The sequence below is a fragment of the Python bivittatus genome, unplaced genomic scaffold (assembly GCF_059951505.1).
Source record: "Python bivittatus isolate LINGU-HERP-01145 unplaced genomic scaffold, Pbiv_v1 ctg000220_np1212, whole genome shotgun sequence".
Lineage (NCBI taxonomy): Eukaryota > Metazoa > Chordata > Lepidosauria > Squamata > Pythonidae > Python > Python bivittatus.
In genome coordinates this window covers 9,760,947-9,783,765 of record NW_028277048.1, presented here as the reverse complement: position 1 = coordinate 9,783,765, position 22,819 = coordinate 9,760,947, and the positions used below count along the sequence as shown (strand labels likewise).

General features: G+C 42.0%; 2 protein-coding genes across 3 annotated transcripts; both read left to right on the top strand.

Moving 5' to 3' along the window:
* Positions 1–4,507: 4,507 nt before the first annotated feature.
* LOC103054175 (homeobox protein prophet of Pit-1-like) lies at positions 4,508–7,236 on the top strand. The gene is made up of 3 exons (XM_007430816.1): positions 4,508–4,541; positions 5,812–6,059; positions 6,880–7,236. Exons 1-3 carry the CDS (start codon positions 4,508–4,510, stop codon positions 7,234–7,236), a joined length of 639 nt encoding a protein of 212 aa, XP_007430878.1.
* Positions 7,237–11,697: 4,461 nt separating this feature from the next.
* LOC103051736 (RNA-binding protein 3-like) lies at positions 11,698–20,552 on the top strand. Of its 2 annotated transcripts, none has more exons than XM_025168326.2 (9): positions 11,698–11,810; positions 12,621–12,735; positions 12,827–12,933; positions 15,563–15,668; positions 15,766–15,877; positions 15,958–16,022; positions 16,382–18,818; positions 19,790–19,864; positions 20,043–20,552. In XM_025168326.2, the coding sequence occupies exons 2-6, from the start codon at positions 12,633–12,635 to the stop codon at positions 16,019–16,021; spliced, it is 492 nt and encodes a 163-aa protein (XP_025024094.1). In that variant the 5' UTR covers positions 11,698–11,810; positions 12,621–12,632; the 3' UTR covers position 16,022; positions 16,382–18,818; positions 19,790–19,864; positions 20,043–20,552. The 2 variants fall into 2 exon arrangements, with proteins under 2 accessions (XP_025024094.1, XP_025024092.1); XM_025168324.2 differs by having other exon boundaries at positions 11,699–11,810; positions 15,955–16,022.
* The last annotated feature ends 2,267 nt before the right edge of the window (positions 20,553–22,819 follow it).

Sequence of the window (22,819 nt, the reverse complement as noted above, 5' to 3'; positions counted from 1 at the left end):
ACAAAGATTCCCCCAGATGGAGTTAATATGCTTTTTAGCTCAGCAGGACACATCTAAAGCACCTGTGCACCTCTATCATCTGTGTAAAGGACAGCTATCTTTGGGTGCCTTTGTGGTACACAAACCCACCTGCCGAGCAGCAGCCACACCCAGAGTTCAAATGCTCCATGCTCCTTAGTCTTGCTTTATCCCTTCTTCCACGCTCCCAATTGTTGGTCATCTCCACCACTGGATGGTGCACTCCAGGCCAAGAGATAGGAGGCGTCTAGTAAAGCTGCACAGATGCCCCGACACACCCCTGCCCAGTCAGGTGAAAAGAGTGACGTCAGCCCTCCCTTAAAAGTTTGGGGGTGGGGAGCACTGGAGATCTCAAGGGAGATGGAGGGTGGACGAGCAGGCAAGAGGAAGAGTGTGGGGTTCACTGAAGCATATCCTGACAGAGCTGGTGAGTTGAAGAGCCTTGGTTTATAGGCATCAGGTACACTCAAGGGGCATCTAGACTGAAATCAGATTGACTAGAAGAGACAGGGTTGAAGAAAAGGTCATCAAACGACCTTGGAAAATGGGTCGCTGTGTGAAGAGGGTTCCTGGGTTGTGCTTACAGGGAGCCAGTGCATTGCTGATCCATTCCCAAATGAGAGATCATGGAAGCTAGTAGTTAGGAGTCCATGAACATGTTCAGGATACATTGAGGATTTATCTTTTTTTTTTTTTTTTACAGTTGGGATTGAAATAGTTTTCATTTCTGTGCTTTGGTTCTCTATTAAATTGGCCCTGCGTGCTGTTTTTTTTTAAATTGCACTTCCTTCCTTCCTTCCTTCCTTCCTTCCTTCCTTCCTTCCTTCCTTCCTTCCTTCCTTCCTTCCTTCCTTCCTTCCTTCCTTCCTTCCTTCCTTCCTCCCTCCCTCCCTCCCTCCCTCCCTTCTGTTCTTATTTAACCTCCTCAAGTTATGGCAAGGCAAGAATATGCCAGGAAAGTGCATTACATAAATTCGGAGGAGGCCATTTCAGCTATCTGGTCAACCCTTCCCTTAGGGCAGAACCCCAAATTTAAGCATCCTTGACCAATATCTTTCTTCTTCTAAAGCAGAAATGGGCTTGGATAGAATAACATAATAAAGGACACATCCAGGCACTACCTACAGTTTTGATTGTCCCTCGATTCTGCCCCTCTCACTTCATTCTGCAGATCTTGCAGGCTGAATCATCACGCAAGATCCCCAGCAGACAGTGTCTCCTGCATTTGCCTCCACTCTTTCTCTTCACACTGCAGTGACAGGGATGGGGGCGGGGAGAGATCCACCCTCTATAGGGCTGCCTACCACTGTGACCTCCTGGTTCCTAGGAAAGGGCTTTCTCAGATTGTGGAGGAACAGGGTTGGTTAATCCAGAATTCTTGTGTTCAGGATAGCACTGTGACCCTGCTTGTTGTGGTTTGGGCTGACAGCTCTTCTAAGATGCAGAACCTTCCTACAACCTCAACAAAAACATGGCATTGAGTAGAGGGAAGGGGGATTTTTTCTCCTCCTATAAGGCCCCCTTCACCAGAGCTAGAAGTTAGTAGTAGGAGACTGAAATTGCTCAGGAGACTTATAATCCTCAGGGCAGGTCCTCCCCAAACTGATGGATGCACACTTCTTAATGAGAAAGGTCTTTGGCTGCAGTCTTGGGTGCTCAAATTCCTCAACACTGGGGTCCCAAATTAATTAGTTTCTCAGGCAAGGCCATTGTGTTGCCTTGGCTCTCAGGATCTCAGGTTCTCCCAGAGAGTGGGGGCTGAAGCATCGTATTCCCCACGCTTAATCCTAGCTATTGTGGTGAGATGGAATTGAGGGAGAAAAATACTGTTTCTACCATAGGACTTCATTATCAGCATATCACAATCCCTGACGCTGCCAGCTGCCTGCTTTAAAAAAAAAATTAAATTTAAAATGCTCAGATGCAAAAGATGTACAACATGTCGGCTTTTCTCAAGAACAGGCATTTTGCTGTACCAAACAGCTCCAATGATCATAATGTATCTCTTTGCAGACAGTCTTAGAGCTTAACATCAGAGCTGACTCACTCAATACTGTTTCTTTAAACCAATGTTCTCCAAAGAGGGGAACATCACCAACCCAGCGTTCTGCAAGACGATACAATGGGGTGCAGGAAGAAAATATTAATTTATCTAAAAAATAAGATATTAAGCTATACTAATATGCAGGATATAAAATATAGTATTTGTATTTTGAGGATGTGTTTTATAATGTACGCAACATATTAGTACAGTATCAGATGCATATAATTTATACATGGGGTCCACGCTCAACACATTTTTACTGTCAGTTTTTCACTATCAGGGTGTGCAACCAAAGAAGTATGGGGACTATTGTTCTAGACAACAACTTCATTCTGAGAGTCTGTGGCTGGCTCTCAGTGGGCGTAGGAGGAAAGTCCCCATCCAACGTAGAGAAGGTGGCATGCCAGCAAGTGTAATACAGCTTTTATGGCTTCTTCCAAAACTAAAGAAGGGAGAAAAGCAAGGGAAAACCAGGAGAGGAACAGCAATAGAAGTGCTGCATTTTGACATTTTTGGCATTTTCTTCCACTTGATGCTTCTGTGTTACAAAACCATCCACAAGTGCTTCCTCTTCTTCTTGTGGCATCCTGAAGGGCGTGTGCAGCCACAATCTCACATCTGAAACTCTGTTCAACATTGTGTTTAACCAGACCGAATAGCTCTATTGGCCCAACGTGTCAACTTGGTTAACGATGCCTGGGTGCCTTAGACTGAAAGATAAGCCCAGCCCTGTGGCATGGTTTATGAATCCAACGATTTGACGTAACAGAAAATGGATGAATTTATGTGTGGTGGGGAATGGCATTGGAGCAATCTGAAGCAAAGCACTGGTGTGGGGTGGGGTGGGGTGGGGTGTGGGAATCAGCATTTCATTTCATTTCGTGCCGCGTCCACTGTGTTCCGGTTGCCTTCTCGCCCCGCTGCTTTTTTATTATTATAAAAAGCAGCCATTCAGATATTGTTATACAGGAGACCATGGGAATGTGGGATTCAGCTGCCCCCTTCATAATGCCACTTCTTTTAAGGTTAGGTTTCCCTAAGATTGTCATCGTTATTCCAATACCTTAATCAGCCCCCTCTACTGCCTTTCAGATCTTGCATAATGTAGGAAGGCTTTTTTTTAAAATGAGATAGGTTTGCCCACAAATTAAGGCTAGTTGCAGGGTATCAATGTAGAATATACAAAAGGATTACATACTTATATTTGCTGCAAAGGAAATCAGAAGCTTCTTCTTTCTATTTCTTTTTATTCTCTTTTTGCTCTTTTTCCTCTCTTTCTTTCTTTATCCTGTATGAGTTTTTATGTTCTCTTTAAAACTTTTAATAAAAAATTATTTTTAAAAAATGGAATATACAAAAGGATTAGGTATGCATTTAAAGTTTTATTTTATGGGTTGGATTTATGTTTTTGTACACCATCCAGAATCTGGTGGCCTGAAAAGTCTACAGATATAGTAAATAAATAAAGATTTGGGGAAATATTCTGAGTAGTGTAACTAGCTTCTGGTTTGAGGGGGCCTGGGAAGACCTTTTCATGTTGATCCCCTGCTTCAGGATTTCCTAATAACAGCAGCACTCCAGCGGTCTGAGGGTTGCTATGCCAATTTCCTTCAATCCTTGGTGCCCGTTATTTTTATTTTTTTTATTTTATTGTTAAACTTGTATGGGGCCCATCTCCCCCAACGGGTGACTCTGGGCGGCTCACAATAACAAAAAAGGGGGAAAAAAACACCAGTCCCTCCAACAATGGCTAAAATCCATAAATAATTAAAATAGAAACATACATTTAAAATGTCCTTTAAAAACCCTGTAAATTTTAGCCCTAAAACCTTCAAGATGCTGGGGGGGGGGGGAACCAAACCCATCACCCCACCAGCCATCTCCACAGATGCGAGCCCCCATCCGGCCCCCAGGCCTTCTGGCAGAGCCAGGATTTAACCCCTTTTCTGAAGGCCATGAGGGAGGGGGCACACCGGACCTCGGGAGGCAAGATGTTCCATAGAGCGGGCACCACAGCAGAAAAGGCCCTCTGCCTAGACCCCACCAATCAAAATTCCTTGACCGTTGGGGTCTGCAACCTGCCCCTTCTGCTGGACTGAGTGGGGCGGGCTGAAATATAGTTATAGTCCTGAACTGAAAATGGAAGTTCACAGATGCAGATGCCAATGGAGAGACCTCATTTCTTCAGTGCCCAGTGGGGCTTTCCCCACTTGCACCAGAACACAAGACATGTCTCCAACATCTTGTTTTGGTTGTGTCCCCATGATGTTGCTTTCCTGTCATCCCCAGCCCAAGAGTGAGCAGGCTTAAGTTACCTTTCACTGTCCCAATCTTAAAGTAGAACACATTTCTACACGTTGAGGCTATCCTTATTCTGACACCATCAAAAGTGAGCCTCAAAGTATGTAAAATCTGCTAAACCTAGTGGCCTAGGATCTTGGATCCATGGGTCAGGAGACTGCAGTGACTGGGAATAAAAGTAAGATAGGGATCAGGAAGAAGAGCAGCAAATTTAATGTCAGTTTTCTGCCAACTCAGTGATGGGTGGAGAGCACTGACAACAACAGGGAAAGACCCGTTGAGTCTCTGGCAACTGCCCTAGGATGCCGGGGGCTGATGTCAGCCCTGCTGGGGAACTAAAGAGACTGGTTCCCTGTTTCTGTATCTTGGTCCTTCTTATGCTTCAAAAAGGAAGTCAGGCCTGGCATAACTAGGGTGAGCACACTTCCTGGGAACTGGATATATCTCCCCCAGCAAAGCAGGAAAATGTCCTGGTTCCCAGGAGCCCATCCTGGGCAGTTGGAAGCAGCAGCAGCAGGCTCATATGAGCTACAATGTGGGAAACTTCATCCATTGTGCCTGTGCAAGTACTTGAGGAAGAGTAGGCAGGATCAGCATGGGAACTAATACCCCTAGAAACAGCAGCAAGTAATCAGGCTGTTATGATAGTGTCGGGGGGGGGGGGAAGGTTGTCATCAGGTTGGGGATACTTTCTGTAGGAAAGAGAAGATCCACTCTGTCCTCAATTTCCTAATTATCAGCCTTCCTAGATAGACCAGATAGAAACACGACCAGATAAGCTAACTCTACTTTAATGTAAGGCTACATTAGCAGAATCTTGCAAGTCTGAAAGTACAATTCTCCTGCCATCACCTTTACAGCCCAATAACTTAGTCTTACACTAAAGTAGAGTTAGCATAGCAATAGAATAGCAAGTGTTTGGAATTAGTGGAAGTTTTTCATTACAGAAAAGCCCTTCTAAACGTTAACTTTTCATCTCTTTTTTGTTATTGTACTTTTGATCCAGGACTATTGGGAAATTAAATAATCAATTAACACTAATAACTATGTAAATTAGATCTCCCAGTTTTTATTCTTTGAAATCTGATCATCAAGGCATAACAACTAGGATGATGGGGCAAATGCCAGAGTCTGGACAAGGGCCTACCGTTATTATAAATTCAGTACCAAAGCTGATGTGATCCTGTTCTATGAATGTGTAATAGGTGATACATCTTGGATATGGTATTAGGTACTAGTTACTGCATTCAGAAGGAGGGAACTATTCAGTACAATTGCAGCAGGCCATCCTATCCATGTCAAGTAGAGCTCCTGACTGCACCAGTCTGTAAAGCTAAGGATGGCTTAATTCAGCATGAACAACATTGGTAGTTCACAGAAAATTTGAATAGAGGCACCTTGCAGATTAGAAGAATGAGACATCAGGGGATTCTCTTATTTCCTTCCAGATGTTGAAGTTTCCCTGTACAAGAAATTCCCCAATATCTCTGGCCTGGCTGGGGGCTCCCTGCTTTCTCCAACAGCTCCCGACTCCCTGCACACAGCTACCATTCCTACCCGCCGTCGACACCGCACTACCTTCAGCCAGGACCAGCTAGACCATCTGGAGACAGCATTTACAAAAAATCACTACCCTGATATTTATTGCCGAGAGGAACTGGCCAGGGCCACCAAACTCAACGAAGCTCGCATCCAGGTACCAAATCTACAAAGCCAGAGGACTTCTGGTTAATGGGCTACTGGACATATTAAAACAGCCCAAAAAGGCTTTTCAGAAGCTGGGTAAAGAAAGCAGCCATGTGTTATCCCTTGCTTAATACCAAGCAATCAGTTTTCCATTAAGGGTGCTAATGGAGGGTGGGAGCAGAATTCACCATAGAATTCATCCACTCCCCTCTTAAAAAAATTTCTGGCAGCCCTTTCTCTTTTCCTCCTCAAATAGTTGACTGCCAGGCAAGCAAGAGATTGTGTTTGCTAGAGATGTGGGTTGATTGCTTGTATGGGGCTGCTAGGCCAAGGGCCACATGAAACTGAGGATCATGTGCCTACCCATTGCCCATCCCTGCTACATACCATCACAGGTAAAAGGATGTTTGATTTTTAACTATTTAAAACCACATTCTTTCCTTTTACATTTTGAATTCCAAGTGAATTTATTTCCCAATAATATTTTTACTATTTTCTTAATCTCATCAATGGGTCCATGTGTTTGAAGTTTGGTATCCACTTAACCTTAAAATATTCAGTGTGATGCATACTATTAATAACTACATACTTTAGTTCTAGAAGAGAACATGTGAGGCATTCACAATCTATGAAAGTCTATGTGGAATGGTAGCATCTAATCACTATAGGCTTTGGAATGTTTACAAATCTGTTAATAAGGGTTTCAGCTAAGTGTGCAAAATCCAGGTAGTTGCTAAGAACTCCTCTTGGCCGTTTGGGCAAACATGGCTGTTTTGCAATTTTGCCCTTGCTGTATTATTCCTAACTTGCTTTTGCTCTGTCTTTGTCAGGTGTGGTTCCAGAACCGGCGGGCAAAGCAGCGAAAGCAAGAACGGGCCCTGCCAAAGCCAGGCACGCCTGCCATTCTCTCTATCTGCCCCATCCCTGCACCCCCTCCTCGACAGTACCAATATTCCCCCACACTTGGGCCACATCCTCACTTACCCCGCTTCCCTTCCACCTACACTCTACCACCCCCCTCTCCCTCTGCTACTTCTGCCCCTTTTCCTTGTCCTGTCCCCCATCATCCTCAAAGCTCTCGTGGTCACGAAGACTGGTATAGCTCACTGCGCGCCATGGGCTCTGCAGCTACCCCATCCAGTTCTGTGATCTCTCTTAATCTTGATCCTGGTGCTCACTGGAATTAAGAGCTGTTTGCTTGCAGGGATCGAGGAGCAATACAGGGTAAAGGAGATTATCATAAAGATACCCAAAGGTGTCTTGCTGATTTTTCTGGCAATGCTGTTTTCTGGGCACGCAAATGTTCTCAATCTGAAAGCATTTGTGCTTGAAACCTCCTTATTCCAAGTTCAACAGACCAAAATCAGCTGGGCTGCAGATGGCAAAAAATAAACTATGGGGACCAATGTGAATAGCAATACGTGCCATTTTAACCAATGAATAATGAAACAGATGTGACTTGTATCTCTGAATAAAATAAAATACAAACTTTAATCTAAACAAATGACATTACAAAATAGGCTACAATCTGTTAGAAACTTTTACCTTGAAAAGAGTCTGAAAACCAAATGCTTCAGGCAGATAGGCATGACATAACAGTCTTTCCCAATTCCTTTAGATTTTTCTGTTTAAAGTGATGGTAGACAATTTCCATTTTTCTGCGAAGAAAACCACGTGGATATGTCCATGTAGTCACTAGGAGCTGCGTTCAATCTGAGTTTCACCATGTTTTTCCTTCAGGAGAAGATACTTAGCACTCTTCTTCCAATACTTTCCCACAACAGTCCTGCATAGTAAGTTGGGCTGAGCACAGTGAATTGCTCAAAGTCAACCAGCGTATTTCCATGGTTCAGGGTAAATTTGAACCTGGATCTCTCTGGTCCTAGTTGAGCACCATAATAACATATTGTGTATGCATACCGTAGTGAAATATAACTTCCATTTCCCTTAGACAGCATAATGCCCATGATACCAGGAAGTGAAAAGTGTTTTAGTCCAGCGACTGGTGGGTACAAGCTTGGAGAGAGATGATAATGTTTTTTGGGCATCATGGTAGTTCTGCCCAACTTCCTTTTTTTCTCAGGTACCGTCAAGCCTGACTTTAAATCCGGGTAAAAAGAGCTATAAAAGCAGAATCAAGATGCCATCCTTTTCTAGCCTAGCACTTTTGCAATAGCTGCAAGGCAATATTTAGGTTCTACTTCAGCTCCTGAGAATATTTTCATATACTTGATGCTGGTCACTCAATGACCAGTTTTGCTTTCAAAATAATTGTTTCATGCCACTTCTCAGCTTCCAGCATTCTGTTACTTCACCTTGCAAACTAGAGTAAAAACCTGAGTGGGGCAAGTGGGCTTCTATCCCCCAACAGTTCACAGATGAAAAGAAGGAAAGTAGTTAACTATACACCTCAGATATCACACAACCACCTCAAGGTGTTTCTGACCCTTTTCTCCTGCCTGATGACACATTGCCGGGGGGAAGGGATCAGTTTTATTCACTGGCTCTGAAAGCACTTCTGAAATGGAGGAAAGATCTATTTGGAACATCAGTAACAGTACAGTTAATGGTTAGTACCAAAATGGATCTGGCTTAAAGCAGCTGCAAGTCATGCGCATTCAGAAGCAACACTCATTACTTGTAATATTTTGGGAAAGGGAAAGGATGCAAAGAAAAGAGTGCAACATGTCTCCGTGCATGGATTTGCATGCACATGGTTTGCATGAATGAATATCCTGATGCATCCAGCCACTTGTCCCAGAAGTTTAGGCTGCAATCCAGTACACCTATGCATTTGTATTCAGTGGGCTTACATCTCACTGGAGACTGCACTGCTAACTTCTCTAGATGCTGGGGGTGAGTTACACCTTGAGGAAAGCTAAAATGAGACAATGATTTTTCCTGGGAAAGAGACTAAAAATTAAGACGTTCTCCTGATGTATAACTTGCAGTCGGCTTCCAAGTGCAATTCAAGAGGCAAGTTATTACCTATGAGGCCCTGTACGGCATAAGGCCTGGATCTCTGAAGGACCGCTCATCTCCAATCATTTCTGCCTGCCTAGTACGTTCTGACAGAGTGGGTGCACTCCAGATCCCCTCTATTAAATGTTGCCATCTTGCAGGACCAAGAAAGTATGCCTTCTCTGTCACAGCCCCTGCCCCCTGGAACGGCATCCCCCCAGAGACACAGATGGTGCCCTCTCTCCCGGAAAGCTCTTAAAACCTGGCTTTGGTCCCAGCCCTGGGGTTAATGTACTGTTGTACTTCTGGGACCCATGTTTTGTTTTGTTTAATTTGTGACAACTTAGATCATTTTAGTATGTGATTTTAGGTTTTATCTGTTTTTATGGACTTTTTGATTTTGTACACTCCCCAGAGTCCATTGGAGTTGGGCAGTTATAATAAATTTAAATAAATAAACTCCTGGAATATATACATTTAATATCATGCACATATCCATGTGAAGAGCCACAAATGAATACATTGCAGAGTGGATTACCTCTCATCTCTTAAGCTTTAGTTAGGGTTGATGATAAACCCTTGTTACCAATATCTTTTCTAAGTTTTTGTTTGTACGACACAGTGAGCCATAAACTAGCCACACATAATTTAAAATATTATGTGAACCCCAGCCCATGCAACTACTTGCTAACCAAGCAAACCACAGCTAGGTTAAGCATACCCTGCAAACACAGCTCTTTCCACAACAGGTTCAGAACAAGCTATAGCAGCTTACAGTAATGTAGAATAGGGTACAACAGCAACAGCAAAGATCAGTGAGGATATCAGAGAATCTGAATGTAAAAATGTGGGAAGTTATGACCATATGAAAGTATTGCTATTGTAAGCTATGAAATGTTCTGGTGTGTTATTACTCTAATATTAATTCTGTACACCTGTACCAAAAAGCTGTTTTCAGGTTTGGTTTCTGGAAGGAGGCTAGATAAAAACAATTTTTCCACCCTGTGCAATCCCATTTATTTACCCAAGTAGACATGTAAAGGAATACAATTAAAATATTTCAATGTACATACCCCAAAGAGGCAGAGCTTGCAGTGCAATACCACTTTCCTAATTCTAACAAAAGTGGCAAGATCCTTATCATTGTCATGTTTTTAATCTTCTGGGGGGAGGGTTGTGTATGTTGCTCTGAACTGCTGGGAGCACAGCAGCACAGCACTCCTCTCCACAGCTGCCACCTGCAACTCTTGTAGCAGCTGATGATCAAGGAATACTCCCAGACTGCCAGACTGCCCTTTCAGACTGAACCTCAAGTCCAGTTTGCTATTTACCAACAGCACTTATTTTGGGGGGAATAAGGTCACACTATCCTGGTAAGCAAGCAGCAGATCATGGTCCTCTCAGCAGCACTTCCTGTCTCTAAACATACACCAAACCCAAGGGGAGAAAGGAGCATGTGATGGGAACCCCTTGTGCTTACCCTAGAGACTACATGCTAGAGATAGCTATGTTGTAAAACTCAAATTATCTTGTCTACCAGAATGGAAAAGCTCCAGGATGGAGTTTTCAACAATGGCAAAACTTGCATCTCCATAGTCACACAGAGATAGCTCTGGGTCCCATCTGCTTTTTCACACACTGGACAAAAGAAGAATTGAAGTGACAGTTAATGCTTTCTAATTCCCATAGTATTCAATGAGGGAACCCTACACCAACAACTGATTATGCTGACTGGGCAATTATGGGTAAGAGTTCACTGTACTGCATTTGGAAAGCATTATGCTGGCCATAAAAACCCCACTCAGACGATCTCATGAGTAGACATACACACAATTACATTGTTAACTCTCACTGACAGAAGCTTATTTTTTAAACTCTTCAGAATTATTTATTTGATTTATTATTGGATTTATAATGCCACCCAACTCAGTAATGTGACTCTGGGTGGCGTACAACAAAGAACAAAGCATAAGCCAAAAAAGAACCACATAACGTTAAGGATAGGACTTGCTTTCCAATAGGACAGACAAGCATTTTTTAATAGACCTTTCTTCCTTCTGCAGCCAAACAGGCATTTCTTCTCCTCTTGCCTAATTACTGGGCAACCGTTATGTCAGAACACACCAACTGAAGACACGCAAACCCCCATTACTTGAACGGGGAAAAGACAGGAGCATTAATTTCCCCAACACTTCCATGGGGCTGCCGCATCTCAGCCAGAAAAGTCCAGACAGGAAGTGGTACTTCCTGAAGTGCGGAAGAACGCTAGCTCTCTGCCGCCATCTCGCGGTCGTCCGGACTTCTGCGGTCCAGTTATGACAGCCGTACTCCAGCTTGGAAACACCTGCCTGCTTCCTCCTCTTCCCGTCCTCTTGCGCCGCACGTGGAAACGCGCAGTCAGAACCGGAAGTGAAAGCAGCATCACTTTACAAATACACGTATTTCAACGTAGTGTGGGAAAAACTCTCTAGAAGACAGTTTCCTATTACATGAGCTAGCGATCGTGCGTGTGGCACTTAGCATTTAAGGTCCATCTACGAGTCAACCGAAATCTCATCACTCGTATTCTGGCCGGAGAGCTTCCTTTTCCGGGCGCCACACACCCTGCAAGTGGAAACATTAAGGAAAGCGCGGTCAGCGGTCGAGCCGCTTCCCCTTCGGTGCGCACGCGCATTACCCGACAGCCATAGAACGGCCCTGTGGCGGCCACGTGATCGCGGTGGGGGCGGGACCCAATATAAGCATCGCGCGGGCGGTGCCTCGGCCGCATTTTGAGTACTTCCAGCTCGGAGGACCTCTTGTACGTAAGCTCCGAAATGAATTCTTGGTCCCTGGGGGGGCGGGGGTGAGGAAACTTGCTCTTAGCGTACTTGTAGGGAGGTGATGGCATCCTGTTCTTGGGGAGCGGGGGGCGCGCGAGCCTGCGAGCGCTTTCGGAAGGCGAAAGGGTCGCGCTCCGAAAGGTTCGCCAACTGCGAAAGGAAATAACGTAGCCGTGCCGTGCGCATGCCTGGTGGGGTGCCTGGCGGGGTGGGAAGTGGGGGCGAGAAGGAATGGCGCGCTCCCTCGCGTGGGATTAACAAGATGGCGCTCGGGGCGCAGAGGAAGAAGTTCTGCTTCCTCTCCTTTCCTCCCTCCAAGCCCCCGCAGGGCTTCTGCCGCTTTGTGCCCAGGAAGCGGATAGCTTCGGCTTCCTCGCTGGCGGGGAGTGTGGCTTAAGGCGTCCTTCTTTAAGGAACCCGGGTCCAAGCGGAGCGCGGGGTAAAGTTAACTTTGAAATTACGGGAGGGCGGGAACGGGCTCGTGGGCAGCTTCCGTTAGCAGCCTGGCAAAACCTTACGGTCACGTGGGATTCCGGATCTGCTGCCCTGTGACGTTCGGAGCCATGTGCTCGAGTCAGGCCTGGCGATACTCGGTTCGTAGACGCGCCGCAGTTATCCACGCGGCAGCCTGCGGAATAATGGGAAGGCCAGTATTTTACGACGTGTTCTGTGTGGCGGTCTCCTGGGGGACTTTCAGGCTTTTTTCTTACCATCGAAAAGTTACGTTCACATCGCAAGGAAACGCGTCTAGTACATAGCATTCGTGTTCTTTCTTTTGGTTTATTCAGGTTGTCACCATTATGTCTTCTGAAGAAGGAAAACTATTTGTTGGGGGGCTAAACTTTGATACTGATGAACAAGGCCTCGAACAGCATTTCAGCTCTTTTGGTCCTATTTCTGAAGGTGAGCATGTTTGGCTAGTAAAGGGGAATGAGTTGCTGTTGAAGTTAACCAGAGCAGCTGAATGACTTCTACTTTTTTTCTGTGTTTCTAGTGGTTGTGATCAAAGACAAAGAAACACAGAGATCAAGAGGCTTTGGTTTTATCACCTTTGCCAATCCTGAACATGCATCAGATGCCATGAGAGCAATGAATGGAGAGGTGAGATTTTTTCCTACATTGTATGATTTGTTATTGCCACTGTCTTAGTATGTCTAGCTACATTACCTTATTTATGTGCTTAGTGAGGTGTTTCCAGGAAGTAAAACTAGCACAGTGGTATTTACCTTTTAAAGCATCAGGAATTATTTAAGCTAGGCACTTTTTCCCTTTAACTTGTCGATTGGGGCTTTCGTATTCTTACCTAGCCGACTGAATTACTGGCCTTGGTTATATCCATGCTATGCACATCATTTTTGGCTAATGATAAAGAAATAATAGTTTTGGAACAGTTTGGTCAGTATTCTATAAACACAACTAAATATAGTTTCCTTCAAACATGATCATACTATTCCATGCAAGCTACAATGAGTCTATTTTGCAAGGTAACATATTATTGCCTGCCTTTCATCAGTGAGGAGGTACATTCAGCATACTGATAACACTGAGGATGCTGGAGACAGTGGTTGGAATGAGGGAACAAATGAGGATCGAACTGCAGAACAAATCTATGAAGGAAGAGTGGATTGAGTTGAGACTGAGTTTATTTATACCCTCACTCAATATCCCAGAAAGGTGAAAAGTTTAAAGAACAAAGGGTAGTATATGAGCTGGCATATGGGCATGGTAGAAGTGAGAGTGTGTTGCAAGGATGGAGAGGTATGGTGAGTGATGTTGCTTTAACTAAATCTAGTTTGATTTCCTTTTTTCTTTCCTGTTTATTTTGCTTGCAACTAATTTTTTTTCCTTTTATTTTGCATAATGTTCACCTTGAAAGGGAATAGCATGATGAGTATGTTTTTTTCTTTGCAACACTCAGCCAGAAAAAATAGTGGGAGAGCTTTCATAGCTGATATATATCACTTAATTGTGTGTTTATTAAATGTACCATTTGCCTTTTAAGAGCCAAAAGAGCGTTTATGTAATAAAAAGGCAAAACTCTCCAACCACTTCTACAGATGCATACATTCACATTGGTCTCATTGTGCCTATTGTTGGAGAGTAATTCCATATATTTCTGGGATACTTCTCCTTCACCTACTAACTTCTGAGGTGTTTTGGGGTTGGTTTTGCATTTCCTAGAATACTGTCGAGGATATTTCTGATGGAGTAGCTAGGCTCTTTTCCTTACAAGTTTTTCCCTAAGGTTATTTATGATCGTTTTTCAACAGAATGGATTTTCTCCAAATGTCTTTTGAGAACTCTCTCCTTTCTGTGGTTAAATGTTAGTAAATTTCCGGTATCTTCTAAGAGCACTGGTATTTAAAAGACCTTTAAAATAATAACTGCCTAGATAATGCAGCAAGATAAATTTAGATAGATCACTGCTTGGATTGACATAGAAAGCCTGATACTAATTTGGCATGACTTTGTGAAAGAAGATAGTCTCTAGCAGTTGAAAATAGATAATTATTTTTTATATTATACTCTTCTAAAGAGCTGGTGTGGTTAATGACTAGCCTGGCCTTCCCCAGTTTGAAGCCCTCCAGCTGTGTTTTAACCATAATCTCCAGTCAGTTCCCAGTATATCTAGAGGATACACAGTTTGAAGAGGTTAGGGTAGCATATTGGATTCGAAGGTTCATTTTAGAATATTTTAATTTTACTGGCTGGACTTAGACATGATTAGGTAAAAGTAATTATGTACATCATAGGTTTATCGCACATTCTGTATTGTAACACCTATTTGGCTGTTCTCCCAGGCTTTGGGCTAGGAGTGGTTGGAGCCACTGCTGGTTGTGATTTATGTGGAATATGCAGTGTGTTTGCAGTGGTAGAGCCAGTAGTTAAGGCATCAGGCTAGAAGCTAGGAAATCATGAATTTCAGTCCCGCCTTAGGCACAAAGCCAGCTGGGGTACCTTGGACCAGTCACACACACTCAGCCATAGCAAGCAGGCAAGGGCAAACCACTTTAGAAAAACCTTGCCAAGAAAACTGCAGGGACTGGTTCCAGTAGTCACCAGGAGTCAAAAACTAACTTGAAGGCGCCCCCCCCTCCACACACACACACACAAGTGTGCTTGGTCCAGACATGGTTTTTATTGTTATTTCCCAGTTATTTCAATTGCCTAGAATTATTCTAGAGTGGGGGGGGCTTTAACTTTAATACATTTCTGACTGGTAGCTTTATTGTATTGTCGAAGGCTTTCACAGCCGGCATACAATGGCTGGTGTGGGTCTTCTGGGCTGTGTGGCCATGTTCTTGAAGTTTTGTTTCCTAACGTTTCGCCAGCACCTGTGACCGGCATCTTCAGAGTGCAGGAGCACAGACAGGAGCAGTTCTTTCTGTGCCCAGCTCTCCTGGGCACAGAGAGAACTGCTCCTGTCTGTGCTCCTGCACTCTGAAGATGCCGGTCACAGGTGCTGGCGAAACGTTAGGAAACAAAACTTCAAGAACACGGCCACACAGCCCGGAAGACCCACACCAGCCATGGTAGCTTTATTATTTATTTATGTTAATGTGACTGTCATTTAGCATTCATATTACTTCATTTACTAAAATTCTGTTTTAAATTTAAGAAATGGTTTTATGTCTAGAAGAATGTGCATAAACATAATCAGTTGCACACCCTGACACTTAATTTCTTTAATCAAATGATTTTCACATCTAAAGTATGTGTTCATTATCAGTCTATAGATGGGCGCCAGATCAGAGTTGATCATGCTGGGAAATCTTCTCGTGGATCCAGAGGTGGCTACTTTGGAGGCAGGGGACGAGGTCGTGGCTATTCCCGAGGTAAGAAGACAACAGGGATAAACATTTGATGGATTGAACTAAGGGTAGAAGTGGGTTTCTGAAATTCAGCTATTACTAAAACATTTTTTCATTGTAGGTGGTGGAGACAGAAGCTATGGTGGAGACAGAAGCTATGGTGGAGACAGAAGTTACGGTGGCCGTTATGACAACCGAAGTGGAGGCTACAGTAGTTCCCGGGACTATGGCAGGTAATTGTGGTGGTATATATTGTTTTACAAATCAATTCTACAGGGAATAGGTATAAAGTATTCATCCTTGTTTTCAGAAGTCAGGGAGGCTATAATGATCGGTACTCCTCAGGAGGTTCTTACAGAGACAACTATGACAACTGAGGTAAGTAGGCCATGGAAAGGGAGTGAAAAAATTGTCTTGTCAAAATACCCTTAAACTTTCAGTGCCCCAACTTACTCTGGATAGTGGCAGTAACTACAGCTACTGAGTTAATATCAAATGTGTTTTTTTCCATGTATCTGCCATTGATTACAGGCCTTCATTCACGTTACTGATAAATAATTTGAGTGCATGTTGGACCTTAAAGAATTAACTTTCTAATTGAGAAATTGCCTGAGTGCTAACTGGGGGAGGGCCCAAGATTCCTAGCAACACTAATCTAAAAAGTATAGGAGTGGTGAATTGCTGCAACATGTCCATAAACCTGTGCCTTTATGATTGTACCTGCTTCTTGTCCTCAGCTCACACCGAGTAAAAATCCTTCCTGACTCAAGATCGTCCTTCCAATGGCTGTATTTATAAAGATTTTTGGAGCTTCGCTGAATCTTGTTTAGTTACCTACATGACCTTCCCTTTATATAGCTTTTGTCACATGTAGCCTGAAAGCTTCCTCTACAAGATGGCCTGTTAGACTTTACTCAAGAGGGGTTTTTTCAAGTGGTTTTTAAGCATTTTTGAAATCCAGTTTTATTTGTCTTGCTTTCTCAAGCCAAGGTTTTTTTTAACTTGATACATGGGGCCCTACAAATTAAACCTGTTGGAAGCTGACCAGACTTTTGAAAAAGTACAATCACTTGATGTTCATCTCTTGGCATAACAAGCAAGGGTGACAAGGCAAAAGAATCTTGGTATTATTAAAGAGTTAAATAATTCACATTGATCATATAAAAGCTATTTTACTGTAAAGTAAACCTATAACTCGAATGCTTTGAGAGGTTCTTGAAAATGTTTGTTTATATTGTCCATTTTTTACTGGAAGAAATATGCATAATTCAATTAATTGTATTTGAAGTGAATAAGGAACTTCCTGTACTAAGTTTTTGGCTTTACGAAGCCCATTAAAATCCCATCTGAAACAATTCTCTGTTCCTGATGTTTGCACTACACATCTTTGATAGTTTAGTGGCTAGTAAGTAAACGCATTTTAGATAAGGTCTGAAGTGGTACCTGAGTAATGAGGGTTTTATGTATGCCAAGAGCTCAAAAAGCAGGTGTGAAATACAAATGCAAAAAACTCAAATTGGGAGGGATAATTAGGGATAGTTATGCTTCTCCCTAAAAAATGTATTTAAGCAATGTCCTAGCATGACTTAACACCATTATCTGTACAAGAATCTTAATGTATCTTGATTTCAAATGAGTCTTGGATTGTAAATGGATACTACCAAATATGACCCAAATCCATGGTAATATATCTGTTACTCTAGAATGTTTGAAGGTGTGTTGGGATCAACACTGCAGTGCTACTCGGGGAAATCATTTTTACTTCTAGGAGGGTAATGGCTGAAATAAAAATTGCAGCCCAGAGATGACTGTTGGTGAAATAGCTCTGGAGACCTGCATTGCTAATAAGGATCCCAGTGGGATTTCTCAATACAGTGGCACTTAAAAAAGTTTTTAAACTTGTCATTCAATAGTGAATTTAACTCAGATTTGATTCTGACTAGTAGTGATTAATCAGTATTCCTTGTTTGCAAGTCTATATTGCCATAGAAGAAACAAGATGCTAAGTATAAAGATTGTAAGTTGTATAGTGACATTTGATTTTGTAATGTGTGAACACTGAAATTTTCAAATAAGTTCACTGAGTAACCTTCAATGGTTGCTACTTGCTTTAACTGTAATACACTTTAGTACTGGTATTCCTAGGGTGGAGGACATGGGAAGGAACCTGCCTTGCTTGTACAAACGCTCCTAAAAGTAGGGTATGCCCTACTTGGTTTGGAAAAAAAAAATGGCTTTGAGCTGGTAGAGAAATAAGCTTTTGACATTTGGAAGGCCTGAGGCTTCTGTTCAGGTTTAAGGCTGAACTGATGTTTGGATGGCCCTACCTGTAGTTAGCTCTGTCCTGTTCTTACACTGTGAGAATTCTCTGCTAGCATGTGGAAGCCAGTGTCCTTGGAGACCCCGAAGTGTGTTGTCCTCCTTCAGTGCGATCCATGTGAGACGAAAGCTGCTCTTGGCTAGTTCATTTGTGGAAATAGTCCTGTATTTCGAGGTAACTCTTTTGCTCATGTCTGCATCTTTTCTCCCATAGAGCTCCATTCTTGTTGCTGCAGCAAACAGATCTTTGTTATTGGCAAATTATTAGGCAAATCTGGGGTCTCCCTGGACCCTAGCAGAACTTGGACTCAATCTGTTTTTTGTTTTGTTTTTTTTTTAATCCCGGGGGGAGGTCTTGCCTGGCTCCTGTAACTTGACATTCTACTTCAAAAAGGAGGAAGGCAGTCAGCTAAAACAATACTCAAGATTCATTCAGCTACCTCTCTGTTCTCATTTTTTCCAGCCTCTTGTGTTTTATGAAAACTTGGATTGTTACTTGGAAAGATGTTTCCCAATAAAGACTAACTTGGGTGTGGGAGGCTTCTATTCTCACTTCATAAAACAACTTCAGTATATTGTGATTTTGGACAAGGGCTTAAATATGGGAGAAAAATCATGTTAACTTGGGGAATCTCCTGAGGGCTAGGTGAACAGTGTCACCTAGGCCTGGAGTATCCTGTTAGAACTGTATAATTGCTAAATACTTTGAAATTTTGAATGAATATCTTTTAAGTGATACTTATTGTTTGCAGGTGAGAAGATTATAGTGGCTATTCTACCCTAAAATAGTAATCATTGGCCACTGATGTATTGAAGGACGAGACTGCTGCTTCACCTGGTGAATCACACTATAAAGTAAGTAGAGTTTCTTTGTAATACTAAAGAATAACCTCCTGTGAGATTATAATTGTTAATTTTTTATCAAATTTATGTAGCCGCCCTTCTCACACAAAGTGATTCTGGGTGGCATACAATGAAACCAACAATTAAAACATACAAAAGCCAGTTAAAACAATTAGGTATAAATAAAAAATGCATCAGAATATTATACATGATGCAGCCAACACATGGGCTCCCTGTTGGCAGGGAATCCCCAGGCCTGTCGAAGAAGCCACATTTTAAGGGATTTCCAGTAGGTCGCAAGGGTCAAGGCTATCCTCACCTGCGGGGGCGGGGAGAGATGAAGTGTGCCTCCTGTAAGGCTGAATAGAAGTTGATCTTTGTAGGTGAAGTGGAAGTACAGAAGTCTGAAAATAGTACATTAGTACTCAATTTTAATAATTACAGGCAAGACAGGATTATATTGTTTAGTGCCTTGTTTGTATGAGAAATTATGACAGTGAATCTATAAAACAGATTTTATTAGACGATTCCCTATATCAGTTAAGCAAATTTGCCCTATTGTGTGTGATACTTTGGATGTACTAAGCGTCTTTATTATTATAAGGTATGTTGTACTTTCCACATTTATTCAAGCCAATTTATTCATAGTACAATTTATTTTTCAAAGCTAAAAGCCATTGTGCTACAGTATTCATGAAGTTTTATGCTTTCTGTGTTACTCTGGATAACGGATAGAACCCTGTGATCCTCAGAGTCCCTTCTGTTTGGAACACTGTATTCTGGTAGTACAGTGGTCTAAGCACTAACAGGCTTATCAGTTTCTTAGAAGTAAAAAAATTCAGAACTAGGAGACATTAGTTCCAGGTATGTATGACATTGTACTGCCTTGATAGTCCCCCACAAAATATCTTTATGATCTGTGGTCATCAAAGTTTTCTTAGCTCTGTTGTATAATGACTGACCAGCACATCCTTTCTTTACAGGACTTTCTGTATCTGCTGGAATAGTGTGACACTGAACCAGAGGAAGATGGGAGGCAAGATCATCTGTCCAGTCAGGTTTGTATATATGCTTGAAATAAGGGAGGTGGAGATATTAAAACTGAATACAAGTTTTTGGGTTTAAACATGCCTTCTGCATAAAAGCTGTTGGTGCAAATTTAATTTACACCAGCTTGGTTTGTATTAAACAATGTATTGGGTTCAGTGTGCTAATTGTTCTTATATTTCATATTAGATTGCCGGCATTGTTGGAATTCACACCTGTCAGGATTGTTGTAACAGGTGTCATCATACCAGAGCAAGAGGACTTGCCACTAGGTTGTATTAGATTGCTGAAAATACATGTTTCCACCAGGACTTTTTCCTAACTAGCAAACATAGTTTTATCTAATAATCCACATAGAATTGGAAAACATCTTAACACCTTACTGAACTTGTATACTGGTGGATAATTACTCCTGTGCTGTATTGATTTTGGAAGCTGGGGAAATGGTACAAAAAGTGTCTACCTTGGATGTTCATATCTGCAGTAAAGTTGTGCAATGCTTGGCCTGAAAATTACTATGAAGAATGTCAGATCAGAGTAATAGAATCCTCAATGCTTGTATTTAGATCTTCCACTACTGCTATACAGTAAGTTTAACAACAACAACAAAAGTATGTTCTCTGTGCCCTAAAGCATTTTTGGTTTCCAAAACTGTCAACATGGCAGAGTTTCTAATAAAAGTGTACTGATTGAACAGTTGCTGGCTTAATAATGTATTCTAGTTGTTTTCAGTGGTACAACATAATCTTAGTATGAAATAAAGAACAAACACAAAAGCCTACACTTTGGGTATTAAACAAATGCAGCCCTACCTATATGTTCCCATAATACTTTACAATTCAACTTAGTATTTAAATCAACTCACTCAACAATAGGGGAAATAAGCAATGGAAATTTTGATTTAATTTTTTTTTAAATTGAATTAGTGATAAAATGGCTGTTTAAAAAACAGTGAACTGAGTTCATCAGTCAAGTACATAGTTGACAAAAAAATGAGTGTCCTTCCAACACAGTAATTTCAGGACATAGATGAGGATCATTAACATTTCCTATTAAAAGCCTTAAGTTCCTTTAATAGGTTGTATCTTGAATGTGTTGTGTAAATAATATTAAAAAATGCTGTTCAATTTGGTGATTTGGTTAAATATCAAACTCAAGACAGCAAACATACCTAATACTCCTGCCTCCTATTTTCCTTACAACAACTCTGAGGTGGGCTGAGGGAGAAGGACTGGCCCAATGTCACCCAGCTTTCATGCCTAAGGGAGGCCTAGAATTCAGAGTCTTGGTTTCTAGGCCAGCACCTTAACCACTACACCAAACTGGCTCTCTTGAATTGGACTAGAACATCAAATCAGTGATGTTCTGATTTGAATGTTTTTGCATACAGTACTTATATTCACATGCCAAAACAGCTTTTTAAAAATTGAAAGAATCTGTTTAAAAGATGTGGCGACTAGCTGACCTTTTGTTTGATTTGAAGGAGACGTTATCTCAACTTCCTGCTCCATCTTTTTCAGTGTACTGAAATGTATTTTACTACATTCGTATAATTGCTCCACATTTGCATCCATTTATGTGAGTTGACTTCACTGTTTTCCATAACACCTCAATATGCAGCCTCCACTGAAGGAATAGTCTACTGACCTGATGGAAAGGCAAAAATGAAATTTCCAAATTCTGCAAATGACAAACAGGTAGTCCCCAGTTTCAGAATGAGTTCCATTCCCAAGGTCTGTCCTTAAGTCAAATCTGTATGTAAGCCAGAACAGTATTGTATAATACTGTATAAGTATTCTGTAATGAACTTGAACCATTGTGTATTTAACTTGAATCATTGTATATTTAATTCAAATTTTGCTACAGTAGGCTCCATTCTTAACTATGGGTCGCCTGTAAACCAGGTGTTCTTAACCTGGGGACTACCTGTACTGTAATTAAACTGAAAGCACAACTAAGAGTTGATATTGACTTGATGCCACATAATCAACATTTTATTCTAGCTTCACTATTCTGGAATCAGGCATGGTAAATTGAAAGGTGACAGCACTTAATATAAGATCACACAAATGTGTGAAATCAAATTTTTGGATGCCTCAAATATGATAATCTGGCCAATATAATACCCCTTGCTTCCATTTTGTTGATGTAACATGATCACTGAATGTGGACACTAGTGAAATGAAATTCAGAGTTACAGCAGTCTGGCATAAATTGCAGTGATGAAAAATGTGAGAAAATGTAAGTCATTGCTATCCAATCCATGATCCAAAGTATCTGTGGGGTACATACTTTGGACTATGTACCTCATGAGATTTGCATTGTGAAGTAAGGGTACACATTCCTCTCCCCCCCCCCCGCGGTTATCTTTAGTTTCTGTGCATCATTTTTAGCAATCCGTTTTTAGTTTTTTTTAACCAATTACAGTACTGATATTGTCTGCAGCTTCACGGAAATTATGCAGTACTGACGAAATGGGGGATTTTTGAAATAAACGTTATGGATGCCCCAGAATTGACCTTAATTCGTTGCTAAGAATAAAGTCAATTTGCAGGTGCCCTTTATTCTGCAGAATAAATCTTATTAAAAAGATTTCTACCTTGCATGTTAATTGGATGTCACTCGCCAGGTTCAACAGACCCAGAAGTTTCCTAGGACAACACCGACATTTGATTAGAGGTTTACTTCTGAACGATAGCCCTTCAGCAAAACATTCCTTTTACCTATCTCTAAACTGGGGGTGAGGCATTATACGACTTAATTGGTTTTGGCTCACTCTCCCCGTTATATTACCCTCTTGGAAAGTGGACACTAGGAGTTGGAGGCCGGTCGTGGCAGCTGCGACATCTGCGCGACCGTGCGCCTTTAACGAGGACCGTTCGTGCACGCCTGTTTACACAGATGCGACTCCTAGCAAGCAAGCGCTGATAGGGCTGCAGGAGGAAGGTGCAGGAAGCAGATGAGGG